This window comes from Phaethon lepturus, unplaced genomic scaffold (genome assembly GCF_000687285.1).
Source record: "Phaethon lepturus isolate BGI_N335 unplaced genomic scaffold, ASM68728v1 scaffold4707, whole genome shotgun sequence".
Classification (NCBI taxonomy): Eukaryota; Metazoa; Chordata; class Aves; order Phaethontiformes; family Phaethontidae; genus Phaethon; species Phaethon lepturus.
Genome location: NW_010552373.1, coordinates 25,904 through 43,944, shown reverse-complemented (window position 1 = coordinate 43,944; position 18,041 = coordinate 25,904). Strand labels below are relative to the sequence as shown.

The window sequence follows — 18,041 nt, the reverse complement described above, 5'->3', positions numbered from 1 at the left end:
CCCTCCCCCCCACGCCCCCCCGCCTTGTTTTGAAGAATTCCTTTGAATGCTGATTTCATTCTCCACACTTCTTGCAACTTTTCCATCCTGGTATAATCTGCAAATATTTTATGTTTTCTTACAAGTCATTAATAAAAATCACTGAAAAGGCCAGATAAGATTCCTTGTCAATACATGTTTAATTTAACAGGGAAACATTGACAGCTGCTGAAAGATGGCTTTCCAACAGCTTGTAAACCTAGCTTATGGGCGTCTTCCTGTGACTTTTCCCTACATGGTTTATGAAAATATCATGCCAAAAATCGTGTCACTGTCAAAAGCCACACTGAAGTCAAGATCTGACTTACATCTGACGTACAACTGAAGTCAAGAAAAGATAGGCAACACTGTCAGAGAGGAGGTAGCAGTGTTTTGGTTTGGGCCAGTTCATATTGGTCGTTACTTTTAACTTGATTTTTTAATGTACTTACATATAAGTTTTTTACACAATATTTTTGTAAATTGAAGTTATGCTGACTGCTGTATTGTTCTCAATCTCCTTTTTAAAAGATGATGTTTTCCTTTGTCAACTCTTTCGGAATCTTGCCTGTTTTCCTATGTTTTTTCAAAGATTGACCACCAATAAGTGAAACTGCTTCCCTAAGTTGACCCACCCAGTGGGAAATATGCAACTTCCCTAAGCAATTTGTACTAATTCCCTGAATGCTTACCCCTTATCTTTCTTCACTCGTGCTTTGTCCTTAACTTGCTTTCCATAGTCTCTTTCTTAACAATTTTCTTAACAATTTGCTTTCCTTGAGGCTAACACTTTAATATTCTGCTGTTTTTTCTATTTTTTCCCCGTTTCTATACAAAAAAATGATGAATTCAAGGGCGTTATTATTTTTCATCCATTTCTGCATTTTCCAGTCAAACCTTTTTCTTTGAATTAGGCATTCGGCAGGTCACTGTCTCTGGCTTACAGATCTGAGCAGTTGCATGGTGTCTTCTCCCTCTTTTTCTTCTGCCTATCCTTTCCAAGTTACAAATTTTTGTATTAGTACAGCTGTTATATGAATTTACTCATCGAGTTTCTTTTATACCACTTAGTACATAAAAATCACAGTTTTGACTAATCAGAAAAGCAAGATTTTGTGTGATTTTTCTTTTTTCCCATTTTTAGCCAAAGTCTTAAAAGCTTTGATTAAATTATATAAACTTTGCTATACAAAAAGTTTAAGGCAGTTGGAAAGAAGAGGTGGCGAAGTTTGAACAGTACTTCAGTTAATCTTAGAAAGCATATTACCAGAAAAATAACAGTAAGCCTTTATTATTTAATTTTATGAGTTTTTGTCTTTCTGCTTGGATGTCATTGTTTCCTATCATACTTTGTACCATGAGGTATAACATACCCACTGCCACACCTCAAATAACTCAATTTCACAATGGCCTGTTTTGGATTACTTAGGAAGATTAATACCTGAAACTTTAAAGACCAGTTTAGTAAACTGGACATTTTAAAACGTCAAATCAACGTTTTTCTTCTAATTGCATTAAAAAGCCATTCCCTTTTGTTCCAATTAAATTCCAAGTTCTGTTTTCACTAACTACTGTTTAGAAGCACTATCAGATGAACATTAATCATTTGTATTCTGTAATTGCCTGACGATGCTGCATCTTGGATAACATCAGTCCTGAGCTTCGTAGCTATGTATCAGACTGCTAGAAAATCTGAAGTGTTCTTAGTTCCTTTTGTTTTCAGAATAAAACTCTACGATGTTTGGAATTAGGGTTTACAAAAAAAAGCTTGGAGTATCAGGTTCATAAGTATATACATTTAAATGCCAAAATGCACAATCTTTTTGGCATCTGTGATGTTTACAACTGTTTCCGTTGTAATCACAGAAGTTGACTGGCATTATCTCTCTCCTGCATGGCTGTTGCTGAATTTTTATACGGTCTGGTACTTCTATACTAGAGTTATGCTTTGCAATTGCAGCATATGTGGTTATAACCTTAGGTTATCTAGACTTGCTGATCCTTCAGAATCAGAAACTTATTTATTATTATGTTTTACTGTAGTAGTCTGACATGTTCTTCCACGCCAGAATGTATGATGTGATTTGCTAGTCAATTCTAGGTACTGAGAAAATGATTTTATTTAATCTTTCAAGCAACTTGTGGAACTCTGATATAAATGTATTGATTTGCTTTTGTTTTAAGATCCTAAATAGGGATGAATTTTTTCATTTATATATTTACATTTTGATATAAATACACAAGCATATAAATATATATGGGTACATATATATGTGCATACACACACTTTTTTTTTGAAAGAAGATCATTTTTATATAGTCATTTTGATGCTATTGAACATACATTGTTCTCTCTAGCAGTGCTAGAGATGAAACTAAGCAATGCCTTTTAAAGTATCAGGAATGTCCTTTGAAGCACAGGTATTGGCAATCACTTTTATCTCTTCCTTTCTACACTTAATTTCAGAACTAAGGTTCTTTGTATGTGATGGCAAGCTTGCGTTTGTATGCTTTTAAATATCCCACTAATGTATTTGTTTTTTCTGTTGTTTTCTTTATATGGAAAGAGGTTGCCAGAATGAAGTTTTCTTTTTATTTTGGAGATCTACATACACTTCAAAATTTAAAAGTGTATATTTAGGTGGAGGAGCAGAGTATTTTGCTGCATTGCAATATATTTTTATCTTAAAAGGCATTAGTTTTTAAACCTGCTTCTCATAGCATTTTCTGTGTTCTGCTTCATAGTCTGCTTTCTTCCATCAACATGGATGCACAACAAATGATACCAATGCCAAGTACAACAGTCGTGGCGCTCAGCTTTACAAGGAGAAGATTAAATCTCTTGCAACACAGGCAACAAGAAAGCATGGTACTGATGTGAGTAGTGTGTGTCCTGTGTCATTAAGATCTCTGAAAAACTTTTATCTTTTTGACCCCTAGAGTAATTTTAAGTTTCTAATTAGTAATGCAAAAGATTATCTGTCTTTGGGAGGTACTGATACATGTTGCAGTGAATAGGCAGGCTGGGGAGTCAACTATTTGTAGCTTACATTTTTTGTTTGGAAAAAGAATATTGAGACAGAGCTCAACTGGGTATTTCAGGATCATTTCTGGGTTATTCAGAACACGAATTTTAACATTTGCAGTAACTTTTAGGAGTTCTACGCAGAAACTTCAGGTATTCTTCAAAATGGAAACTTCTTTGTTTGCAAGGTGTGCTCCAAAATTACATTAGTGGCATTGTATAACAAAAATATGTAGTGTTTTATTTTTGCTTATCTGGAACTGAATTACTATTGAGAAGTACAGCATGTAAAAATGCAAAAGTGCTAATAGAATTAACTACAAATATTTGTGATTTGAGTGGGGTTTGATTTGAAGAGGTAAATGTGTGTTTTTGCTTTTTTCCCTTACAAAAATAATATTTGAAATATTAGCAAGTTATGTATGTCCTGAACTTGAAGGTCTCCATTAAAAATGCTAAAACAATTCATGCATGCTGTCAAAGCATTGTTAGGTTGCTGACAGAACGAAGTTATTAGTAAAGTATGCAGAATTAGTTTGCTGAGGTGTTAAGTAAGTTTCACAACAGTTTTTTTCTGCATATAGAGAAAGCGTGTTTTGATTGTTTAATTCAGCTTGTTAAAGTCTGTGACTGATTCATTTGAAGTTGAGCAGATGAGTGGGAATTTAAAAGCAAGAAAGCTTGAGGTTTTTCCTAATTTATGCATCAAATAGCATGAAATTTAATGGATTGTAGTAATTCTATATTATAAATGTTATAGACAATGTCGTTCACATCATTAACTTCAGAGAATATCTCTCTTGGCTTACTAAACTGCGTTACATGTAGAACATCTTCAAGTAAATATAATATACCATGTCTATTTAAGTTATGATTCTGTGATGATAAGTTCCCTAAATGACGCTTTGAAGAACTGTGATTATCTTGCTTCAGTTACAGATTCCATCCAGTTGTTTGATATTAATTATGTATTTCTTCTTTAAAAAATTTAGTAAATATATTTTTGAATTATGTACTGCAAGCTTAAGTGATTATGTGTTATCTAAATTGCTGAAGTAAATTGTTCAGATAATTATATTTAGTACTTACCATCCCCTCATCTGTCACATTTTAAAAAATTTAATCTCTAACTTACTGATTCAGTTGATTGTTGAATGATGAGGTAAGCTCGTTGCACATTCAGTAACCTTTTTGACAGACGTTATTTTTGGTCATGTATCTTTCGCATGTGGTGGAAAGAACCATAAGAAACTACTTACCTATGAGTACCCTTGAAGTGCAGATCACAGGTTATAGTCCTGTCCTGTACGATGCTAAGAATGACCCGTGGCACTGTGAACCCTCCAGCCCACCTTGAGATCAAGCATAGTGCAAAAATGTTAGTTAGCATCTTGAAAAACTCTGCTTTAACTGTAGCAGAGGTTTTGGGACTCGGAGGCTAAGTAGGAAAATTCATCAGAGTACCGGACCATACTGATACAATTGCAAAAGCTGTTTCCAATGGCTGCTAATGTTTTTTTCAGGGTTTTTTGCTTTGGGCAAACTAAGACTGTTAGAGAGAAAATACCTTATATGAGAATATTAAAAGAATTCCTTATTATAAAGCTCTAGTGATACTAAATATTGACAGTATTACTACAGTAGAATGTCATATGTTGAAGTTCAAATAATTTGTAAGGAAAAATTATGTATCAGGAAAAAAAATCAATAAATTTTTAACCTGAATAAAAAAAAGTAGTAGTTTTAAGATTCATGCATTTGAAAAAATATATTCATGCAATTGTCCTGTAAAATTCTCTCTCTCTCTCTTAATTCTAGCTGTGGACAGATGGATGTGGAATGCCACCTGTGTCACCTCAAAACAAAGAGGAAGACTTTTTTGCATCCCATGTTTCTCCCAAGGTATAGATTACCTGTATTTAATTCTTGTTAGCCTTCTAAACAGTGGGGTTAACTGTGTGCTTTGTGATGAATATTAAATCCTGAAAGAAAACCTTACAGAGAAAGGGTGAATCGGGGGGTTAACATTTGTTGGCTTGTCCTTCTGTGAGTCTCAGAACTCTTCCTGGATGTGAACTACTTTCTAACTTGATAATTTAGAATGACCCAAATAATAGCTAAAAGTGGAATGAAGCTATGGTTTTTTTCTAGGCATACAGTTCCACTTGGACTCAGCATTCCTTGCTTGGGAGTACCCTGATTTAAATATATGACAACTTTGGTTTTTAATCGGTAAAGTTTGCTAACATTTGCTAAGCAGAAGCTTTTTTTGATTCCTCCAAAATACTTACATCCTCTCTGAAAAAGTTGAAGTAACTTTCTGAAGGCTGTTGCTACTGTTGGTTTTTGTTTATTTGATCCTACCTCCTTAAGGTGATAGATGCTGTGTGTATTTCACAGATTAATGTTTCAGAGACTTTCTTGAGTCTGGTATTTGAAAAATACCAGTGGAAACTATTTCAGCAATTGTGATCTTAAACTTAGAGCAATTAAGTTATTACTACACCTAGTATTCCTGAATATTGCAACAATATTAAATATTCTGGTATAATTGCTTTCTAGTACAGTTGCAGGCTGTGAATACCTGAAACACAAGTATGATCCTGAGGCGTATTTTGGGATAGAGAAGAATTCAAAGAGCTTGGGTATATCAGATTAGCCCTTGTTGTGAAAACTCTTCACCAGTTCATATGCCTCTGTCATGACGTGGTTGTGCATATGCCTGAGCAACAAATAATAAACACCTATGCAAGTTGCTCATATCTGCACCTAAATAAAGAACATAGTAAAAATGACCTTTTTAGTGACTTTCTAGTTTATATGGGATGCTTAGGGATGAAAAAAGCTGTAATTTAAATGAATTTTTTAAATTATTTTGGTTATTCAATTGTGACATTTCAAGATGTAACTTTTTTGTTGTATTTGTGAGGTTTCAAAAATGGTACATTTTAAAGGAAAATTCAGTCTTTTTACTATTTATTTGTTTTACTTTAGGAACCTCTACTGCAGCCAGTATTTGAATGTCTTATAAAAATAAATTTCAGCATTTTTGAAACAATGAAAGAGTATTTACATTTTACAGACTGGGAAGATTGCCCTATTGCTCATAAATTCTCATTGCAAAGAACAGAAAAACCCAGTTATTGTAAATTTTAGTCTAATGTCTTCACCAGAAGATCATCTGTCCTGATAGTAGAAAAATAAATGTTTCTGTTCACAAAAGGCAGCTTGGAAGAATGCTTGCAGTTGAGTGGGAAAAGCATAAACTGAGGCAAGCTAAAGAATTTTATGCAGAAAAGTGTTGTCAATATTTTTGAGTTTGAGGACAAGAAGTAGGAACTTAATATAAACCCTCTTAAGAGAATGTATAGGTAGGATAAAGTAAATTTTCACAGCAAACTTTCTGGGTAGCTACAGAGGCAGGAGGTTAGATACAAGAAGTCTGTGTACCTCAGGGCAAGAGAGTTTGGGTATGGATGTTCTGAGAGAGGCATGTCAGAAAGTTTTGAGATTGAAGTTTTAGGGAAGAAAACCCATGAACTGGCAGTGGCATAGCATTGATGGAAAAGATGATACCCAGCAGATACTGTTATGACCAGGTCACAAACCTGCCTGGTGAGGAGGATGTGTCTGAGGGAAGTGGGAGGACTCATCAGGAAGACTTGGGAGGACTGCTCACAATCAAAAATGAAATGTTAGAAAATTGGAAGTGTAAGAGCTTAAGGTGGGGAGGAGATTTGGTGATTACATGTAAATAAATGATCCAGATTTCCTATATTGTATTACTGTTATGAGTAAAGAAAATTAATACCCAGCATACAATAACTAAATCTAAAGCACAATTAAACTGCATAACTTTTTTTGGGTGGTAAACATACTGAAATTCCTGAGAGGGAAATACAGGTGCTCAGGAGTGGTTTGAAACTAGCTCACTTTTAATAAAGGTAGGCATTTCTTGTAACTTTAATAACTGCCCTTCTGAGAACTGGTTTTAAACCTAGAAGCTGTAATCATAAGAATCCAATATTAACTAATCAGTGGTGCTTAGGCAGTCTTTGAGCTCAGTGCTCAAATTTATTTGCTGTATTCTATTCTATGTGCACTTTTGATTTTGTAATTTTTTTCAAGGCAAAGAATACAGAATGGGTGTTATCAGATCCAGAGCCAGTTTCTCTACAGCAGAAAACTTCAGAAAATATTCCAGAATGCTATGAAGGTATGACTGATTCTTTGTTAACAATAAGCTGCAATTTTCTGGTAGTCTCTTTATTTAGACTGTTTTTAGCCTACTTTAATAGTTAAATAACCTAACCATGCTAATAACGCAAGAATTTTGGAGAGGAAGGACTTTTTAGAAGGGTTATGCTAGAACATGTGAGACTGCATGTTCCTTTAATAATGTTTAATAGAAATCCAAATTAATTCAAAAGACTTCAGGTGAATCTTTGGGTGACTGCTGCTCTTTTAGTAACTGGTAAAGCTGTGACAGAAATAACACACTACATGATATATACCAAACAGCACCCTGAGTACTGTGAGCTGTGTTTTGGTATTTTAAGCATTCAAAGAGCTTTCTGTTATTCTTACCCTTGTTGTTCATTATGTTTCAGGACCAGAACATGGACCAAGTGTTGACTGCCTTAGTACATCACCAAAAGCTGCATTAGGTAATGAGTGTAAGCAGAAGGTAGCAGCCAGTATAGTGTACTTATATATTTGTTTTTACAGTCAGTGTATGACTGGGAAGGGATGTGGAATTCTTACTTTAATATCAATGTGCATGAATTAGTTGAAAGATCTGAATTTGTGTTACAACTTCTTCTGTTAAATTGTTTACTTCTAAGAAATTAATTTTAGTCAGTGGTGTTCTGGTTTTATCTATCTTACCTTAGCCAACCTGATGAATTTACATCCTACAGATGTCACACCTAATAAAGGTGACCATTAATGTTTTACACCTCCTGTTAGACTGCTTGAAGTTCTGCATTTAAAGCACACGGGTGGAATACAGCATTGTGCTGTGATTAATGGCCTGTTATTTATGTTAAGCAAACACATCTTGTACTAATAGGTCAGTCTTTCTATCTAGACATAGTTTTTCCTCCCTTTTCAGAAAACTGAACATAGAAATTAAAACTGGACAAGTCTTGTATTTATAATACAGTATCTTCAATGTCCAGGATCTTAATTTACTTAACACTGAAGAGCATATCATACTATAAGTAAGTAAAAAAACACTTGAGGAAAGTAGAATAGAATAGAATAAAATACATCAGTGGTTTATCATTTTGAGGATCAACCTGCAGGAGCAGGTTTCTGAGAATAAAGAGCATTGATTGTCAGCAGCATAGGGGCAGTAAAGAAGCAGTGGCTGGGTCTAACTCAGTGCTTCCAGAAGGTATGGTCTTCATTGCTGTTTTTATATTCACTTGGTTGGGTTTGGTTTTGGGTTGGGTTTTTTTTTTGAGACTTGGACACTAGGAAAAATAGTTAACTGCATACACTTCTGGTTTTGTCATTTGTATCTTTAACACATGTTCTCATAAAACAAGTGCTTTTCTTCTTTGTTTTGGACATCACAAGTTTTATCTTACATGAATATCTGTTCTGTGTATGCCTGTTCCCAACTAAATTTCAGCTCAGACCAGTTTTTCTGTATGTACAAGCATTCGATAGGAGTTGCGGATTGAAAACTAAGGACTGTGGGAGATATACCCTGGCTCAGGGTAGGTGTCAAGAAGGCACAATACAGTGCCTTACAGAATGTAGTGAGTCCTGTTAGGGTCTCAATAAAAATATCAGGATTAGGAGTTGTGTCAGACTTCATGCAGAGCAGAATGTAGGGTCATTTCTGTTTTGACATTTAATACGAAGCATTAAGGCTGTAACTTTCAAACTCCCGATACTGTACTTAGGCAGGTGAACAAGGCTGTTCAATGTAGTGATAGAGTGTATATTGTCACCTCTGATAATGTGTGTGATTTTATGATGATACAGGTATGTTTTATCTGTGTCATTGGTGGTTTTAAACATAGCCAATACCTTTCCATCCAGGAAACAAGTAATCTTGGAAATGGTATGGGATCAGGTGAACTTCTAGTCTGATTTGGAATAGCAAGTCCCGCATTCTTGTTCTGTTTATTAGCTGGTATCTACAACTGAAAACTGAGCTGTAATTTTATTCCTATTATGTATTTGCAAGAAATGCCATATCCTCAATCAGAGGCAGTTTCCCACATTTTCTTAGAGATATTCACAGCTCTATTCCCTGTAACTCAGTTTAGTATCTCAGTCTCTTAGTGTAGAAACTGTAATACTTCAAGGCATGAACATAAATTCCAAAAAACTGTTTTGAGGCTGATATTGTGGGAACTATCTTCTGCAGTTCTGGAATTAATAAAATTGTGTGTCAAGTAATATACATTTAATGCTTGCAGAGAACACCACCTTCATAAAAAAGAAGCCAAATCAAGCTAAGAAGGGGGTAAGTGTATATAAATAGTATGTATTTTTTTCTATATTATGGATCTTTGGAAATACGTAGATTGTAATATGGAAATGTATCATAAGTTAACACTAAGCAGTACTTGTATCAGTAATGATTTATGAAACCAAAATGGAATTGAAAACTGATTCCATATTTAAACAGCCAATGGTCTGTTTGAAAAGGGGGCATATAAGAGAGATGGGGACAGACTTTTTAGCAGGGCCTGTAGCAATAGGACAAGGTGTAATGGTTTTAAACTAAAAGAGGGTAGATTTGGATTAGATATAAGGAAGAAATTTTTCACCATGCGGGTGGTGAAACACTGGAACAGGCTGTTGAGAGAGGTGATAGATGTCCCATGCCTGGCACCATTCCAGGTCAGGTTGGATGGGGCTCTGAGCAAGCTGATCTAGTGGAAGATGTCCCTGCTTATTGCAGGGGGGTTGGACTAGATGGCCTTTAAAGGTCCCTTCCAACCCAGACTATTCCATGATTCCAAAATGGATTACTTTTAAAGTGAATTTGTCTTAACAGGTTACTGTTGTTATGTAGTAGAGTGCTTCAGATCTGTGGGTTGTTTTTTGACCTCAGATAAATTGTGAGTCTGTTTACATGTATGTACCTCACTGAACTGTCTGGACTTCCACATGTTTATCTGAGTGTCATTTTCTTTGTGCTGTCTGGACTTGAACAGCAGGTGATATCTTTTAAAAAATGAGTAAAATAAAAATGTCAAAGTATATATTGATGTCAAGGTCTCTACCCCATTTCTTTTCAGTTCTTTTCACAACTATTGTCCCTGCAACTCCACTGATGCCCTGTAACCTTTCTTCTCACTTGCTGATACTGGGTTGCAGGGCTTCTTCAGGCTTTCTCCTAAGGTAGCTGGTGTTGAGATCTTTTTGTAGCAAATCCTGAAAACAGAGGGAGTTCCCATAGTGCTTTAGAGTGGCTAAATATGCATGTGTGGCATAATCTACCATAAGATGAGTTTGAGACATTCAGATATGTATTTCTGGAGCACTCCTCATCTCATGCCACACAGCAGTATGGTATTTGGTTGTATTTGTAGACAACTTGCAGCTGCATTCAATTCAAGATAGTTTCAAGGTAGTTTCCAGACTTGTTTCTGCATGAGGTCTTAACACTTCGGCATCTGGTCTCTATAGAGAAGGCATGAGGAGAGTTGAGTATCTCAGAATGATGGTTCAAGGAACCTGAAAACTGAGTAAGACAACTCAAGTTAGCTAGGAAAAGTTAGGTTTTGAATGTTTGGCTCCTGAGTCCCAAGAAAACAGCCCTAATATTAGGCTATTAGGGTGACAGTATGTTACGCTTCTTTTAAGTCTGGGCTATTGTATGGCAGAAGATTTTTAAGATTTATTGGAGCAGAAGAGTCATTCACATTGAAACATATTATTTCTTGCTCCCACTAGAGGGCCCTAATATTCAAGAGGAAATTCTTATTCTAAATGGTTTATGCAGGTGTGTTCCCTTCCAGTAAGAAGAACGTAACTGGGTTCACAGGTGCATGTACAGTTTGTGGACTGTAGTGTCAGAGCCTAAAACCATATGTATGTAGGCCAGAGGTTTTACATGAAGGATTTAAAGCATTAAAAAGTTAAGATAAGTGTATTGTGAAAATTAATATTACTACAGCGTTGCAGATGAGGAATTAAATGGGAGAAGAGTTTGTTTAGGAACAGCAATGAGTGTTGTGCCACTGTCTGAACCAGCATTTTTAAATCTTTGATAAATCAGAATGAAAGCATATATATCTCTGTATTGAAGTAATATGAACTAGAAATAGAATTATTTTCAACGAATGAGTGCAAAACTGGAACTTCTCAGCTGATGTGTTTATCTAAAAAAAGTTTACGATGTTTTGTCACATGCAAAAGCTAATTGTGCATACACAAAACTTTTATATTGCTCTCCTACCATAAATCAGTAAATACATATGTTCATGTTTATTGAAAGTATGAATAAATCAATACTTCATCTTAAGACAACACACTAGCAGTGGCCAGTGAGAACTAATTGAAGAATCTTTGCCACTGCTAAATGTAAATTGTGAATGAGCCCTAAATGGTTCCACTGCAACAAACGTTGTTATGTTATTCCTATGCAACAAAATCATTATTAACAAACTAAAGTTATGCTATATATTATAGCATTTATTTGAACATGCCAACTTCTGAACGATTAAAACTATAATAGTTTCATTACCCTGTGATGGTTGCTATTTGCATATGCTCCTGAACAGAGTATAGTCTTTGCTGTTGCTTTTAAAGTTGACTGTTAAGTCAGTTGAGATGATTGTCTCAGTTATAATGTTGGGGCTTTTGTGTTTTGTTTTTCAATAAATCAAGCTCGGTGCCAAGAAGGGTGGTTTGGGGGCACAAAAAGTGAGCAGCCAAAGCTTTAATGAGATTGAAAAACAAGCACAAGCTGTAGATAAAATGAAGGAACAAGAGGATCTTCATAGCAGTAAGAAAACTGAGAAGGAAGAGCCACTGTAAGTATTAATTATATATACAATGGTAAAACATGAAGCCTAATTTCATGTTAATGAAATAATTGTCAACATTTTAAATACTACCAGAGATTAGCTCATGAAAATAAATCTTCAGTTCTTGCTTTAAAAAAAATCCCAAATGTGGATGAGGTGGGCCAAACAGTAATTCCCCCATTGCCCTTTTTTTTTCCATTAAGTATGTGTTTCTGTGATTGATTATTTACTGTAGAAAGAGACCAATGCTGTCTTTAAAAAGAACCTTAGTTATTTTTATATTAGTAACCCTCTTATTTAACACAGAAAATAAGGAGACATTCTGCTGATACATATGAATAAAATGTGAAATACATCTAAAACGTCTTAAATTTAAGTATTACCACAGAAAACTCTTGCCTCTTGAACTTTCTTTACCCCATGGTAGTTACCTAGTTTATTTTGTTTTGATGTGGTGAACTGAGTAACTGTAGTCTTTCTAAGCATAGGGAACATGCAAATATTCAGCTTTATTTGTACTCACTGGGTAAGAGTTTCTATGATAAAGGCAAGGGGTGGCTTAAATATGTCTAGAATTGCCTGCTTAAGTTTCAGCTGTTTTAACCAGGAGCTGCCTTCATTTTCACCAAAACCCTTGGAATATTTTTGTCTGAGGCCTCAAATCTGTTAGTCCATCTTAGTTAATAAATACTCAGGTCTAAAGCTTAGAGGGCACTGTTCCTGGTTCCTTCCGTTACATTTCTCTGCTACATGTTTTTGGTTTTTAACATTTTGTTAGTTGTCATCACAATTAGACTATTAGAGTGTGGATTAGTGTACACTTCTGCTGTATGCTTAACGTCCTCTCTTAAGTGCTAAGATGCATCTTTTTTATGACCTATTGAGGAATTTTCTGAATTATTGCATAATTACAGGATCACTTTGAGCTCATGGTACCAAGCTCTTTGGTCTATAATCTCCTTCCTACTCCTGTTGCTCACTTTTATGTAGCCTCTGCAGAAATGGGTGTTTTGTGTGCATCAAAAATATTAATCATAAGAGGATCGTTCATTTTTCCTGATTCCTATTTTTACCACAAACTCATGCTTCTCAATGATTGCCAAAAAATACCAGTAGGGTGACTTGGAGGAATGGACTACTAAATAACAAGAAAAATGATTGTTCATTATTATTTATTGTTTTTCTTTAATGATACTATCTGTAATGATACAATTCAGTTTGGAAGAAAGTTCCAAGTAGTGATTTGGTTTCTGTGTCAGAAATGTATAGACCTATATAGATCCACGTAGTATAAATTTGTTGCAACCTTTCTGCAGTGGCGAGAACCCTCTAAAACTGGCTGCAAGCATGAGTGGTACACAAATACTTCAGTTTATGGATCCGATCCCAGTAAAGGCAAGAGAACTGTATTTCCCTTAAAGAGTAACTTTCTGGATTTGTAACTGTAGATGGCAGTATATACCAAAATTAAAGAAGGGTGAATACTTTTAAAATTCAGTTTGCTTCCAACTAATTTGTGTGATGGTTTTAATTTTAAAAGCATGAGCAATGAACTTTAATAAATGAATTCAATGTGGCTTTGTTACTTGCTGGGAATGGAAGCAATGCTTTTGTAGGCTAGTACTTAGAAGAAGAAAGAGTCCTGAGACTTAAAAATGTGATTTTAACTGGTACACAGTTTCTTTATGTTCTGCTGCGGACTGACAAGGGATTAGGTAGCTGGAGTTACTAAAAAAATTGATCGGTATCCCTATTTGTTTTAATCAACAGCGAATAAGATTTTTGATGTTCATAAAACAGATTTTGTAAGATAGGCTGTTAATCCTTCTACTTAAAGTTCTGGGTAGATCTTATCAGTAGCAGTTTAAAATCTAATTTTAGAGAACATTTTCGATTTTCTGTGTAACAGTTGGTCCTAAACTGTAAGAATTGATTTAAAGCATCCCTGAACATACGCTGTGCCTTGAAGATATATTTTTCTGATTTTATTGGTTTCAGAAGTCATTCCACAGGTGCAGCCTGGTTTGTATCTGACTTTTATTGTTATAAGCATCTGAACACAAGGCATCGTGATTTTTTTTAGTTCTGGCTCGCAAGTCCTCTGAAAGCCCCAGTCATTTGATACCTAATCATCACAAGATTGGGATGGCTCTCCTCCTTTTTGACATGCCTTGTCAGTGGAGGAGTGGTGCTCTCCTGTATCCTGTGTAGATGCTTTAAGACTGTTCCTTATAGCGGGCTGATACCTACATCCCTTGTCTGTGAAGGAAGACGGCCAGATGCTGTGCCTTTTTAATTCTCACGGGCTCAGCCACACAGCTCCTGTCTTGCAGGAGATGCACTAATCAGCAGGGTATGAACTTTGGTAGGGGCATCTTGTACTCTTGGTTAAAGTTAAGTCAGTATGCATGGGACCAGAAAAAATCAAGCTGGGAAGGGCCTGTTTCAGCAATCAAATAGGAGACACACTGGAAGAAAATAGTTCTTGGTCATGCTTCAGCACAAAATTGATGGAAAGTTATAAAGGGTTTTCAGACTTAAGTGCTTCCCTTCTACTTGCAGCAGGATGCCAACCAGCAGCATCCTAAATCTTCATTTACCTTATTGCTGCATTGCTCATTAAAATTAAATTAAATTGAAATTAATTAAAATTAGTATTTGTATCACTTTTAACCTATCAAATTAAATTTAAGCAGTGTTTCTACAATTCTGTAATCAAGATTAAAATCCTTTGTCTCTGCTACATTGGTGTTACTGGAAAATAGTTGAGATTATTTTGAGATATAGGAAGGTTTATGGCATCTCAGAAAGACACCTTATTATGTCTGAACTGTGAGGATGTTTCAGATGACAAAATGTGTTGCCAGCTGTGCAGAAAATTACAAGTTTTGGATGCTTCAACGTTTCCATAATACAGAATATATTCAATTTTGCGAGTACAAAGACTCTCTCCTCCCCTCTTCTGAGACACCTTTTTGGGCACAGGGAAGAGCAGCATCACTAAAGCAGCATGGTCTACCTCTAGCATTTGTCTCGAGTGCATGTATAGCAAGTGTTAAAACCACTAGGAGCATGAAAGGGGAGAAGGGAGGGAGACATAGCAGGGCCATTGGTGTGGATGCACTTGAGCTGGGCTATCGATTTCGCCCCCAACATTGGCATGCCACCCCTAGGCCCATCTGTAGTGAGCCTGGTTTTATCCCCTTCTCCCTTCGAATCTAGTTTAAAGCCCTCCCAGTGAGGCCCACCAACTCATAAGCGAGAATCCTTTTCCCCCTTGCAGCTAGTTGAACTCCATCTGATGCCAAGCAGGCCCGGTGCCGTGTAAACCAGGTCAAAAACCCCAAAATTCCTCCGATGGCACCAGCCTCTGAGCCACATGTTGACCAGGTGTGTTTTCCCGTTCCTTTCAGTGTTCCTGTTTTTTCCCGTTCCTTTCAGTGTCCCCCCTGCCACTGAAGGGATTGATGAAAACAGTGCCTGCGCTCCTGATCCTTCAACCAGTTGCCCCAGTGCTCTGAAGTCCCTTTTAATCACTTTTAGACAACTTTGTGTAACCTCATTGTTGCCAACCTGCATGACCAGCAGCAGGTAGTAATCGGTTGGCTGTACCAGACCAGGGAGTTTCCTAGTGACATCTCTCACCTCGGCCCCAGGGAGGCAGCAGACTTCCCTGTAGGTTGGGTCTGGTCGGCATATTGGGCGCTCTGTTCCCTTCCGAAGGGAAATTCTATATACTAGTATTATATCATGAATAAGTCAGAGTTGGAGAATTTTGGCAATTATTTGGTACCACATAGAATAAGGACTGTGGAAAAAAGACACTTCCAGGTTGACTTAATGGTGATGCAAAACTGTGTCCTGAACTTCAGCAGTAGCATGTTTCACATTTGTTTTGAAAAAGACCACCTGCTTATACATAGACCTGGGGTACCGTTTAGACAGTCTTCTCTACTGGCTTTCTCCCATCCTTCTAGTTGGAATTTAATCCAATTAATAATTAGTATTTTCTGTAGACACAGAACATTCAAAATACAGTGCTGTAATATATATTGTTAATTTTCTACCAATATTACTGTGTTGGGCATTCAGTGTAGCAGTTTACAGCTATATGTTGTATACTGTGTTTTGTTCCAGTGTATCATCTTTACGGTTGGCCTACAGAGATCTTGATATGAAAACAAAAGAAGAAAAGTTAAGTCTATCTGGTAAGAAGAAAAATGAGTTGGAGAGACTTGGCATGGGGTTTGGCAGCAACAGAAGGTATGTGAAGTTCTGTAAACTGCATTTAAAGTGCTCTGTGGCTTTTTGCAGTTATCCTTAATTTTACTCTAGGAAATGAAGAAATACACTAAAGTGTGTAACTAAACTAAAACAATATCAACAAAAGATGTAGTAACTGTCAGGGGGAAGGGGCAGGATTGCTTCTGATAGACTTAAGTTCTAACCTGCCAGACAGCTGTTAACCAAAACTGTAGGATGTCTGTAGGGTGTTTGCCTCCATTAGCTGACTGTGAGGAAGGTAGCCAGGATGTTTTCACTGAACAGTACCAACCTAAGTATAGTCTGTCTTTTACAAGCCAGAATTCTGAAAAAGTCACATTGCTGTGTTTTCCAGCTGTTGGAATGGTCTGTGTGTTCAGAAGTCCTGTCACTACTTCAGAGAGCTACAGCTGAGTTTTCCAGGGTCTTTTTTTTGTTTAATTCCTCCTTTCTTCTTAAATGTTTGTATAGCTTGGGCTTTATCAGCAAGTTTCAGAAACTAGATTTGGGCTGTCTTTTTTTTTTTTTTTTTTTTAGAGTGTGAGCTTTGTAATCTCTTTACATACATATTTTCTTCCTGTCCCCAGTGGCATTTCTCACTCAGTAACCTCAGATATGCAAACAATAGAGCAGGAAACGCCTGCAATTGCAAAGCCGAAGAAAAAGTACACTGATGATGTAGAAGACTCATATTTCTCTTCTAGTTCAAGGTAATCTATAAGCTCTTTATTTTGAGAGTGGGTAGAAGTATTTGCAAGTTACGTATTCAAATATACACAATGTATTTGGAGCTTAAGATCAAAACAGAAGACAACTGGACATGTCTAAACACCTAGCATATTTTCAGGGGACATGTGAATCAGAAGAGTTGTGAAATAGTTGACCTTACCTCGATGACAGATGTATTTATAAACAAGAGGAGTTATTTTTTCTAAGGAGAAGGTAGTCTGAATTATGTGTTTACAGGTTTTAACTTGTTCAAGGTCTAGTCTCTTACTTGCACAGACAGTTACCATATAAGTTTTTATTTGCTATATACTGAATCCAGAGAATTTTTTGTCAGAATGTCTTGTGTTAATTCTTTTTTTTTTTTCCCGGTGGTACTGTCTTCAACTTTCAATTTAAAATTAGACAAGTATCGAGGTCTGATACTAGATATACTACAGTTGCATCAGTCTTTTAACTGGACACATGGCAAATGCAAAAACTTAAATCTTTTTGAGGTATTTTGTATGTATTGTGTAGATGTCTGCAGTCTTATTTGATAGACTTTTGTGTATTTGAACATAAAATGTAAGAAAAAAATGATGAATTTTTGATCAGAGTATGAATGCAATGCAAATTATAAAACACTGCTGTTAGAAGGGAGAAGAAAAATAATTAGTCCTACAGGCACTAATTGCAATGAAACAGCTGTTTCTGGGCTGGTAGATGGAAAACAGGTGTTGCTTTTATAAACTGCTTTTATTGGATTAGTGCCACAGAAACATGAAAAATTGTACCTAATTACTTGTAGGCAGGCAAATAAAAACACAAAGGCTTTTGTGTCATTGCTTTGTAGTGTAATCACTAGTGGCAGAAATGCAAATGTGGTACCAAGTAAACTGGCAGCAGTCTTGTAAAATAAAACATATCATTTCAGTGCTTCCCTATTTGTTCCTTGAAAAGAACTGTTACTGCTCTCAAATTATTCATAAGCCCACTATCAGGCAAAGGATAAATTATGGAAGAGCTTTT

General features: G+C 36.0%; 1 protein-coding gene across 1 annotated transcript in view; it reads left to right on the top strand.

The window, feature by feature from the left end:
* Positions 1-18,041, top strand: part of ARFGAP3 (ADP-ribosylation factor GTPase activating protein 3) — a 30,468-nt gene that overhangs the window by 1,581 nt on the left and 10,846 nt on the right. Inside the window, exons 3-10 of the mRNA XM_010291182.1 lie at positions 2,763-2,894; positions 4,861-4,944; positions 7,171-7,258; positions 7,653-7,709; positions 9,480-9,526; positions 11,902-12,047; positions 16,179-16,304; positions 16,892-17,014. Coding sequence (XP_010289484.1) covers positions 2,763-2,894; positions 4,861-4,944; positions 7,171-7,258; positions 7,653-7,709; positions 9,480-9,526; positions 11,902-12,047; positions 16,179-16,304; positions 16,892-17,014 — 803 coding nt within the window. The remainder of the gene's footprint in view (positions 1-2,762; positions 2,895-4,860; positions 4,945-7,170; positions 7,259-7,652; positions 7,710-9,479; positions 9,527-11,901; positions 12,048-16,178; positions 16,305-16,891; positions 17,015-18,041) is intronic.